The sequence below is a fragment of the Monopterus albus genome, unplaced genomic scaffold, assembly GCF_001952655.1.
Source record: "Monopterus albus unplaced genomic scaffold, M_albus_1.0 scaffold15.1, whole genome shotgun sequence".
Classification (NCBI taxonomy): Eukaryota; Metazoa; Chordata; class Actinopteri; order Synbranchiformes; family Synbranchidae; genus Monopterus; species Monopterus albus.
In genome coordinates this window covers 630,993-642,762 of record NW_018127895.1, presented here as the reverse complement: position 1 = coordinate 642,762, position 11,770 = coordinate 630,993, and the positions used below count along the sequence as shown (strand labels likewise).

The following is an 11,770-nucleotide window of genomic DNA, read 5'->3' as shown; positions in this document are numbered from 1 at the left end:
TAAGAAAGACGAGGAGAGGGGGGGGGGGGTGGAGACCAAGAAAAAAAACCCCATCAAAGTTGGAGAGCTGAGACATTAAGAGGAATCTGAGATCCTGTGTGGACTCAGTGGACCATCACAAATCCCAAAAAGAGGAAAAAATCATTTAATCACTATTTGGGTAAGTATGACACAGAGTGTAAATGAGATGAATGAATGAATAAATGAATGTCAGAGGGTCAGATGACACCGTACAGAGTCTATTGCTATTAATGAGCTTTTATTAAGCTCATTAATAGATTTCTGTGACAGCAAATTCAGAATGCATGGAATAAAACATCAAACTGCAGAAATAGGTTTACATTAAACACAAAGTTTATATGGATTAGGAGTGATGAATAAACTCGAGCTTCAAACAGCTAATAAAAGGGATAGTTTTACTCAGTCACCCGGTTTGCACTGTTAGTACACCTTTAGGTGGAGGCTGGTAAGCCTTCATGTTTATTAGTATTACAAAAGGTTGGGTTTGCGACTTATGTAGATCTGCCATTTGTTTAAGCTATTGATGATAGCTACATTATTTATGATTGATAAATTTCATTTTCAATATGATGAATTTTCACTTCACCATAGCCTTATTGAAAACAACCAGCCTTCACTCAGTAGAATTCAGCATACAACTGTTGAGCAATAAATTCCAGGGAAAACGTAGGTCTAATATCGATGTCCGACAGTAACTTTATGGTATATTTCTAGCACGAAATCATCAGTAAGACTTAAAAACTGATTGAAAGAAAATAACACACCCCCATCAAAAGGGTTACGGTATAGTATTTAGAAGTCCCTGTACTTTTGTGACATTCATTTGCATCTGTATGAAACCTGTGAGACGTCGCACTATGTTGGCTGACTCCACAAACTCGGCCCCAAACTAGGACGTTTGTTATGTAATGTAACCCCAGATTTTATGAGTACAGACAGAGCCCTATATGCAGAAGTACTTGGGGACCACACAGCAGGAGGATATGGAAAAAGTCTCTTTAGTATTGCATGAGAACATGGAATAAAGCCAATGGCGATAGCCTTAGAGGGTAAAGCCTATACAAAATAGAACTGAAAGTCTGACATCACAAACATCGACCTCCCTGGTGAAAACCAGGCCTAAAAAAAATAAAATAAATCAACATTATTCAACCCACCCAACACACACACACACACACACACACACACACTTCTGTGCACAAAACATCTGCACATATTATGTGCTTCTGTGAACCACTATTATAACTGGACCGTTGTTTAGATGGTCGAGAAGGGGTAATGTTAAAAAAAAAAAACAAAGACTGGAAAGCAGTCACTGCAGCAGTCAGTGTCATTAGAAACAAACATGATTCCAGATAAGGGATGCTAACGACGGACACTGACAGATGTTTCAGTGAAGGGATGATGATTTGGAGTAAATTACACTAGTGATGTCATTATCATTAGCCATCATACATCAAGAAATATTACTCACAGGGCAATGTGAAAGAAAACAGATGAGCACGAGAAAGAGCTGGAGCTCTTGAGATTCTGCTGGTCTTTTCTTTTTTTTTACATTTCTCTAAGCTAAGAATAAAAACCCTCCCTTTAACTTTCACTTGCTCAATTAAAGCTGATCATTGGCCAAAGGCAGAATATCATATATACATATGATCGGTTTTCAGTTCAATATAAAGAGATTTTCTCTTTGTCTGTTTTACTGTAAATAACACAACTACCAACCTTTCTGAAGTAAATACGTCAGACATGGTTGAATGGCATCCCATCAGGTTACTTTAACCCAATATTTTCCATCACTGACAATTTTTGTAATGAATGGCAGAAAAATCTGAAGGCTAGCCATCATTTTGACAGATTAGAAGACAGATGGTAATCTACACTAACTTAAAATTAGGCTGCTAAAATGCCCAGTAATTTCTATGGTGTTGATAAACAAAGTGAAAAAGAGGAACTGATGTGTTGGATGAAGGACAACTGAGACCATACTCAATGCATCTCACTATCGGGCGCTGCCAGCATGTTGAGGAGTCACGGACTGGAGGCAACAGAGCACGTCTGTGACCACAACAGATCACAGAAGGGTGCAGCTGTGCCACTGGCAGAAGGAGCACATGCAGCAGATCCTTCCTGGTGAAGTGAGTACTTCAGGATTGGGAAATCCTACTTTCAGAGCAACCTACATTTACTTCAGGAAAGAAATGTTCCTGGTCTTGAGAACTTTGGTTGAAGTGAAGCTGGCAAGTCCAGTCTCCAGTTCGGCAACAAAGCACAGGTTCAGCTTTCAGATCAAAATGATAAGGGCCATGAGAAACCTAGTGACGTTCACGTCGGCAGCAGGCTAATACTAGAGCACGTCAGCTGAGTTCAATTCAATTAGCCTAACTTCATGTAAATAGGCTTTTCATATTTTAATGGTAGACTAATTCTCTCATTTTGTAAAATTGCACTGTTCATATTTATTTGTTTAAGCACAATGGCCAGTGTTTTTAGTGGTGCTGACATGAAGAGTGGCTGCACAAAAGCTCGTTCTGTATAATAATTACAAAAATTTTTTTTAAATTAAATGCTATTAAATCTCTCATCATTAAAAAAAAGAAAGTTAAATTGATGTGTAATAATAAATTGACAGAATCTTTATGACCCTGTCCATCAAAATGACAACGAGAAAGTCTAACGTGACCTCTGCATCCCATTAATGTGACGAAGATCGAACGCACATATACTTTACCTGTTCCATCTCCTGTATCTTGTAATCTTTGGTCTGAAGGATCTCCAACACTTTCCTGTCCTTAATCTCAGCTTTGTGCTTCTCACTAGGAGTAAGAGGAAAGGAGCAGGTTTATACACTTATTTGCTATTAAAGCAGTGCACTACACAGGGCTTCCCCACCAAGTTGTAAACTTTTCTGTTAAGCCCACTAGCACCTCTTTTATCATAATGAAGGGAAACAAAAACAAAGCATCAATTGGGGACCTGTTTGTTTCAACTGCTTCAGGGCACCAGCACCCTCCCCCCCCAATTCCCTCTACTCATCACTTGCTCCCATCTTCAAGGTCTTTTCTCTGGTCTCTTTGCCTCTTCTGATCAGCCCTCTCCCCCAGTAGACACTAAAATAAATATCTGGTGTCCCTGGAGGAGCTGGAACGCAGGCTGGTCTAGCTAAAGCTCCTCATATACTGGGCTGTGTTCACCATGTCCTGAGCAACCAACCAATCACTCTACAAGATCCACACAGGAAGGGGAAGGAAGGATGAATTGTGGTTCCCAGTGGGCACCAGCATTTGGCTGGAGTCAACAGAATTACCATGTCAATATTCTTCTGCACACTGGGTGAGATACAATACACATACACTCTCTGGTTGCATGTTCCCCCACCAGTCTCAATGGACCAACATACTTTGATGGGTTTCCTAAGGGGCTATAAAGGAACTGAAGAGGGTGTGGAGAAGGAATGAGAGGCACAGGTATCAAGCAACTGCAACATGCTGCCTCAGTGTGTTTTCCCCCTATTAAGGGTCTACTAACAACTGACAGACCTCAGAAAGTATGTGATATGCACCCAAGATAGAGAAAATTTCCTTCTAATCTATCCCCAAAAGAAAAAACTCAGTAAAAACTTAAATACTGAATAAAGTTTTAAACTAATTTCAACTACAGTTGAACAACAAGTAGTGAAAAACAGAGTTCCAACTGCAATGACACCTGCACAAAAGACAATTTAAAGGTTTTTTTTCCTAAAAAAAGAGGAATACTTTTCATTTATCCAGTTGTGCGTCATTAGGATTTGTCTTTTCTGAAAGTTCCCATGCTACCGTTTTTAGTATATCTAAACCACACTGAAAAAGAGGTCATATTCAATCTCACAATTTATCCAATAAAGACAAGTATTTGGCAGGAATGTTCTCACTGACCAGAAAGGGAGCAGCAAAAGAAGAGTGTTTCATTAAAAGGGTTTCCATGGTTGAACTGCTAGACCGGGGATAAGAAGGCTTAAATCAGCATCTGCACCAGATTCTGTCGTAACCCCAGCAGAATGCCCAAGGTGCCTTACACACCCCTTAACCAACTTTCACACATATTTCTCTTCTCTTGTGAGATAAAGGAAGTTTCAGCTGTTAAGCTTCCCAGGTAGCACTTTGAAAGATGAATCTACTCACCGCTCAACCACCAAACTAACAGCCTGGGTCAAGTCTGGATTTGCCACTTGCAGGCGTTTCCATAGAGACCACACAAACTCTTTGTCTGCCTGTGAAAACAAAGGATTCAGTGAGTCAACAGCTGCTACTCTTAATTGAGAGCTTGTGATTATTTTATCTTAAAATGCAGTGAGGCCTACAAGGAAGGTCACAAAAAATCTCAGCATTTCTCACTAAAATAAATTATATAGGATCCTCAATGACATTATATGATAGCAGGGGAAGCCAAACAATAACTAAAACATCTTGTACAAAACTGTTTTGACATGGCCTGCCTTCTCTAATTATGAGGCTCTCTTAACCGGAATCTCCATCACTGAAATGTGGCCTTCGACTCAAGGGGAGCAGGCATTGACACTTGTCATTATGAACTATTTATGACTGGGGAGAGCAGGGATCTAAATCAAAACACAGCAGTCGAGCTTGCATTTTCTTTATTAATCAGTTTCGCTCTGGATATGTTTTCCACTATAGCTCCAAAGTAACTAGCCCCAAAGAAACTCAAAACTGATGACAGAGAGAGTCATTTTTAAGTAGAAAAACACAGCAAGTGCCTGACACATTTCCAATTCAAATTCAAACATTTTTAAGCCACATTACATTTAATGAGCGACATCTAAAAACTACATTTTCTGACATTAAAAGACAGAATTATACCAAATTGACTTAATATAAAATTATCTGATAAATTATGTTCACATCATCATAAGATAAAAGTCATCCCTCCCACTGGTATCTACTGGTCTCCAATTAGTACATGAATTTTAACCCCTTTTCAAAAGTGTCTTATCAATTATTTACTGAAATGGCAGAAGCAGACCTTGACAAGACCATAAGCTGAACATATAAAGTGGAAGGACTGTGAATCTCTGTCTCTATATCCATCTGCGTGTATACAGAGTAGGAGCAGGGTGAAGAGAGATAGAGATCTCACCAAATCAACCCTGCAATGCAGCTAACGATGGAATTAAGAAGCATGGTTGACTTGAAATAGGTGGTCTCCCTCTGACTACCCTTTGGCTGCCATTAGCTGATCCACAGACAAGTGTTCAGTCAGGACCCTCATCAAAAGGTCTCCTCTGCCTATATGTACTTAAAGATGCAATGAATGTGTGTTTGATGATTGCTGAATTATTCATTTTGAATCTAGACACCAAAACACCATCGGCTAAACATATCAAAGAGGGCCACTGGAATTGAGCCACAAATTAATAAAATTATCATGATCTAGAAGGAACATTTGCTGACCGACAGATCAGACTATTTGTAGTTAATGGCCGTCCTGAAGTACGTCTTGCCAGTGACTAAGACATCAATGGTATTCAAATGCAACTATTTAAATAGTAGCATGCACAACTAAAGGTCCCTATTAGATGGAATCACTGACTTTCTACTCTGGACAAGACCACCAAGGATGGTTTCTATGACAGTTCGAGGTAAGGCAGCTGTAGATGTCAGTCTGAAGTGAACAAACTACCACTGGAAAACCGGTAGCATTATGATGTAGTACATTGCAAATGAAAGAAACATTTTAAGACAAGTGTTAGAGTGAAAAGTTTCTCTCATTTGCATATCAAAATGTTTTTAGGGCAAAGACCAACTTAGTGACACTCACACCAGTTAAAAACATTAAATGAGATGGAGAACTGTTTTAAGATGATATTCAATTTGCAGTATGGAATTTGTCTAGAGTCAAAGTGTCATACCTTTATTTTGCATTTTCTTAAAAAATATCCCCTAATTATAACAATTCATTACATTATCCCAACACTGGAAACGCCATAAGTTAAATTAAATCATCACTCTCTGCTGCAAATATTTTGCAATATTTTTGCAGTTTTTTCAAAACTAAAAAAAAGGACTCAGGCTCAAAATATGACTAAATTCAGAAAGTTAAAATCAAAACTCACATTCAACTTTATACACAGGATAAGTAAGTTAGGTGGTATTTATATATAGTAACCCATCACTTGCTGTATCACACAGCTGTCCATCTACCTGTATGGCAAGGTACTGTGGATATGCAAAGTGAGAAACACTGAGTGCAGTTCACTCATGTTATTAGACACCACCTGATGGTGACTATGCAAGGACATCCTCCCCTCAATCACTGGCTCTCTAAGAGGAGCTGAAAAGCTCTCAGACCTGCTCTTTAGCACTTTTATGCATCTCTGTGTTTGTATTTATTTGGACAAATAAAAAGGAGGGTCAATTATTTGAAAAGTTCTCTGGAAATAAATATTTGCTGCACTAACTCTCTGAAAACAGATATGCTTTGCAATTTCAACTGCTATTCATAAACCTCAGAACTATAATCATGATTTCATTCATTTCAGTTAACATTAATGGAGCTGAAACAAAAACAGCCAACCATGGTCACTTCTAATATGCATTGGATTCTCACCAGAACTCCATATGTTAGACTTAACTACATTAAACAATTTAGACAATTTAACTCACTGATTAGTCAATAAACAGAAAATGAATCTGCAACTACTTTGATAATCAAATAATCCCTCTATATCTTAAGCAAATATGTCATATATGTTCTGATATTTTACAAATATTTTATGCACCTAAAATATAAGGGTTTGATGTTTTTCTTTGTCACACACAAAACAATAATGGGAATTACTGGGACTGTTGGTTGGACAATAGGTCATTTTGGTATGTGGAGAAATTACAGAATTACAGAAAGAGCAAAAAGTGCAATGCAGTTGCGTGTAAGTTGCATATCCATCCTTGATATATATACACTCATACACACCTGGCATTGCATCAGCTCGTCTGATAAACTCTTGACTTGTTCCTCCAAAACCAGGATACGAGTATCGTCTTTGAAGGACATTTTGGCACTGGAACAGAAGCAAAATAACAAGTGAGACGCGTTTGGAGCATCCCTTAACAGATATAACACCTGTAGCAGTGGACAGTACGATAAAAAAAGGGAAAAAAGTAGCAAGTCGTCATGTTAAGACCGTTCGTATTTGATCACTGTGAATCTGGAAATGGATGCAACTTATCTTTTGAAAGCAATATCGACAGGGGATTTGTATTTTAATCTAACGTTAGCTAAGTTAAAGCACCATAGCAAATTTGCATGATGATACAAGCAAGCTCACCTGATGCTCTTTAGTATAAGTGTAGACAGTTTGTTTCTTAGCGACCTGCCTGGCTAACCTACTAATCAGGGACCTATCATACAACACTGTTATCAGGAGACTACCACAACATTGAGATACTGCAGTTAGCAAACATAGCTAATGCTAACGTTAGCCACTAAAACATTCATGTTGACCGTTTCTTGTGAGCTGTTTAAGATCTTCGGAGTAAAGTATAATTCCCCGAACAACCTCAACACGTACTTCAACGACAGTATAATTAACCATCCACTGAATAGTAATTGTTGATTTTTTTTTTTTTTTACAAAGCCTAAATAAACTTTGTCACTGAATCACAACGTTACCAATAACTACCGAGATACAGTTCTCCTTTCAAAGAAGCCCGCTGTTTCCGTTTATGTCCCTGCCTTCACGTCATTTCACGACAGTTACCATTCATCTACGACATCCTGCTCCGAATCAACGTTGTGTTGGTACTTTTAGTGCAGCTACACATTTGTATTATCCATATTATTCATTTTTAAGAATATACAGAACTTTTCAAGAATACGGTCTTGAAATATCAGAAGACCATATCATATATAAATCATCAATCAATAATAATCTTTATTGCCAAGTATGTTAAAATACAAGTGTAGAATTAGCAGTAGTGTAATTGAAAATCATATGGAATAATAAAATGTTACACAAATCACTAGATAAATATCACAGTGCCAAAATTACAATAACATTCATAAAAAGATATTGTAAAAACATTGATATCAGACACGTGTATGCACAGTACAGAGTCAAAACCCTATTACAGATGTATGATGGTCATTTTTACTACAAAGAATGAGGGTTCCCCTGCGTCTGCAAGCCCAGTTTTACAAGGCTATAAATCTCTTTTGTTATATAAAAGCTCAACAGCCACATGAATGACTGTAAAGAGGAATGGCATTGATGTGATTTTGATCTTTATATGGCACTTTATGTTTAAAATGTTGTTTTCTTTTAATAGATACACTTATGTCTTACCCCTGTTGATATTTGCCTTGTTTTATATGTTTTTAATGATCCATTGAATCTTGACTCCACAGTGGGAGCCTTAAGAACTGAATTAGAAGCAGGAAAAGATGGACAAAGATGAGTGTTTGACATCTGTTTTCCTGGTGAGACAGGACAACTCCATATTGTGTAGCTAATGTACTTAAGCCAGACTTGGTGCACAGCATAAGAGAGTAAAATGAAGAAATATGAGGACTGGCTCTCCTTTTCAGTCTGAGAAATGTTAGTTCATCTGCTCACTGTCTCTCTCTTTCTCCCTCCCTCACACACACACACACACACAAAGAGAAAAGATGCAATTGACTTAGCATGATTAGGCTGTTCCTTGACCCACAAACAGTGCCTCTCATTAAGATCCTCATTTGCCAAACAATTTTAGAGGCAGTAGACTGGTACATAATGTGCAACATCTGCCTGCCCCCTGTTTTCTGTTCAGACACATAAACTGACATGGTATCGGTAAATAAGCGACCCACACGATCTCTCTCTCTCTCTCTCTCTCTCTCTACACTACATTTGCTACAGGGTTTGGGGTGTTGTCCCTGTGGTTGCACCTCTTTCTTAACTAAGATACAGGTCATATGACAGTATATAATCTTAGTTCTCTCTGAGGAAACTAGTAATTGAAATGCATCATCTTGCGACTATCCCCTCTTTCATAATCCAACGCAAGTAATTTGGCGCCCGACACTTCTACTGGCTCACATGTTCTACACAGGCATGTTGTACCTTGTTTTGACCATGACTGCTGCTTCTCTTTTTATGTCTAAAGCAGCCTCTATCTCCCTCCCGGTTTGTTGTCTGTCCCACTAATTGAACACTTTCAAATCATCAATGATGTACTTCCTGCATTACAAAATAACTAAATACATAAAATAATAATAATAATTTTTCACATATTCAGCCTCTATCTAGAAGCTTTTATTAGATATATAAAACAGGTCACACACCATGATAGTGATGACTTCAAATGCACATTCAAAATGCAAGTTATTTATTATTTTTCTTCTTTAATCATCATGAGGTATAGATAGGGTACAGCATTATTGACATTAGGCTCTTTGTTCAAAACCACATTATCAGGAGATGTATTAAAAGAAAAGGGTAGTGTGAATACCTTAATTTAATTGGAATTAAGCATTACACAGAGTTGTTGTATAAGGAATCACTGATCCACTGTCATAATAAGAATAATATTGTAATGCAAAATGAAGAGTGAATCCTTATTTCAACACTCAATCATTAGCTTGTCTCCAGGCAGTCATGGGAACTCTGGAGTTGTGACTAAAAAGAGACTCATGCTGCAATATTTATAGCCATTTTAAGTTTAATTGCAATCTGTGGTTGTGACATCTGTTGATATAAATCACAGCTCTAATAACAAACAAGTGATTAAAGTCTTCCTCTGATGGAAATGCTACTTATTTGTCATAACGAATATCACTTATAACATTAGTTCATACCGTATGTGTAACAGAGTGTACATGTACACTCAACAGGTCTTCCTAATTTGTTGTGTCGCTGAGATTATATGCCCTGCCCAACCAAATGAAATACTCCGTCATTATAATTGCACAGCATGGTTTAACTTCTTTAAAGGATACCACAGAATATGAGTAACTCAGACATATAGCAGAAAATATAAACAAAATGTAAACCCACTAGTGTTTAAAGTTGACTTTGCAGGCCTCGCATGTCTAATTGCCCAACTTTTAAAATGTGAGGAGCCACCCCTTGAAACAAGATAGCTCTTGCATTGACAATCCCAGTAGTCTCACATCTGTTCTGCTTCGGTGAAATCACAGGGAGGTTCAAGTGCTAGGCAGCATTTAATCGGCCAAGGGAAAAAGTGACACAGAATTGTGATCATGCAAATGTAACCGGCATGAAAAATTCAAGAACCAAATGACAAGCTGTGCTGATGCTGACAGAGGAAGGAAGAGAGGCACATTCCGGGGAAAAACATGACACTCCATGGAGAATTGTAAAAGCACAGTCTCCGCCTGCCACCTCAGGTAAGCGTGGGGATACTGTCTGCATTAATGTGGCCTAGCTTTGATGCAGAGGGGGGAAAGGAACCTGAGAACTGCAGGAGAAGACAAGAGATATTAAAGAGTCACAAGTCCCCAGATTTAAAGGAACACTGATTGTGCAAATTGAAGTTGGGATTTAAAACCTGCACAGTGTTTAGTAGAACATCACTCCCCCCTGCATGGAAATGAGACAAGCTCCAACATGAAAACTCTCTGAACGCAGTCACTTTGTAACATGTTTTATGGCTCTATTTGTTGAGTCTCTAATTGTTTCCTGTTTAATAAGTTTAGATAATAATAAGCTTGTATCACACAACATGCCTTTTGAAATCGGTTGGCCATCACAAAGCTTTGAAACTGCAATAAATTCATGTTCAATTTCTGACATTTTAAGACTTGTTTGTGCACATTTCTATTCAACAAATGACCCAAGGAGGGGTATTATATCCCTCACTGGTGTCTGTGGGAGAATTATTAGCCACCCCTGACCTCAAATATGAGCTATCCACATGCTGAATCCTGTGAGACCTTGGACTGCCTTACAAAACCCCAGGACAGAGAAAGCATTGATTACTACTTCTCTTCAGCCTTTAGACATATGATATCTGTACACCTAAATCAGACAGCTCTTGCTCAAAACCTTCCCTCACTACAAACCTTCCGCTCTGTCTTTGCCATCATGTGTATTTCTGTATGCATGTGATGTCGCTGACCTCCCATGAGTCCCCCTGCCACATGCTGTGTGTGCACAAGCCTCCTTGTTCATGTCCTAAACCCCAGCCCCAATGAGATGGCGTGGACCTCTGTTTGACTCCCATCTGATGACCTTCTGGTCCTATCCTCAACAGACAAGGGCTCTTATAAAGGAGGAATTGATCCACACAAGACCCACCTCTTAGAAGCAGCAGCATAGACTCTGTGTGTGTGTGTGTATCCATGGTGCCATGAACCTCAGGGACACACTCACTCATGGTTCACCCAGCTAGTCTGCCATCTCAACCCCAGTTAGCCCCTCTGGATGTGTGGGAAAAAGGAGTCAGACTATTTCCCTTGGGCTTTTGCTGGAGAGCTTGTCCTTTGCTTGGTGAAATGGTAAATTAAGGTAGTGAGGCTGTGTTTAAGTTCATATTTCCCTTGACTATGAGAGAGGAGACCAAGGACATGGGACATTGATCGCCCTGAGTAAATGTTGTCCAGTCGGAAAACAGCTTTTAGATGAGAAAGGTATTTGTCTTATTTCCAACACCTGTGCTTCCTTCTCTGTGAGTTAGTAAAGATCAAAGTAAGAAACTGAGACATAGAACTGTCTCCTACAGTTTTAATTTATTGTTGCTTATTAAATCTTTTTGTT

General features: G+C 38.6%; 1 protein-coding gene across 2 annotated transcripts in view; it reads right to left on the bottom strand.

Annotated features, from left to right (window-relative positions):
• The window catches only part of cntln (centlein, centrosomal protein), an 83,317-nt gene extending 75,605 nt beyond the window's left edge, over window positions 1–7,712 (bottom strand). Inside the window, exons 1-4 of one of the 2 annotated variants that reach the window (XM_020591846.1) lie at window positions 7,340–7,712; window positions 6,985–7,078; window positions 4,179–4,267; window positions 2,750–2,834 (exon numbers count right to left, since the gene is read on the bottom strand). In XM_020591846.1, coding sequence (XP_020447502.1) covers window positions 2,750–2,834; window positions 4,179–4,267; window positions 6,985–7,065 — 255 coding nt within the window. In that variant the 5' untranslated portion in view covers window positions 7,066–7,078; window positions 7,340–7,712. The remainder of the gene's footprint in view (window positions 1–2,749; window positions 2,835–4,178; window positions 4,268–6,984; window positions 7,079–7,339) is intronic. The other variant, XM_020591844.1, reaches the window with a different exon arrangement.
• Between the last annotated feature and the right edge of the window lie 4,058 nt (window positions 7,713–11,770).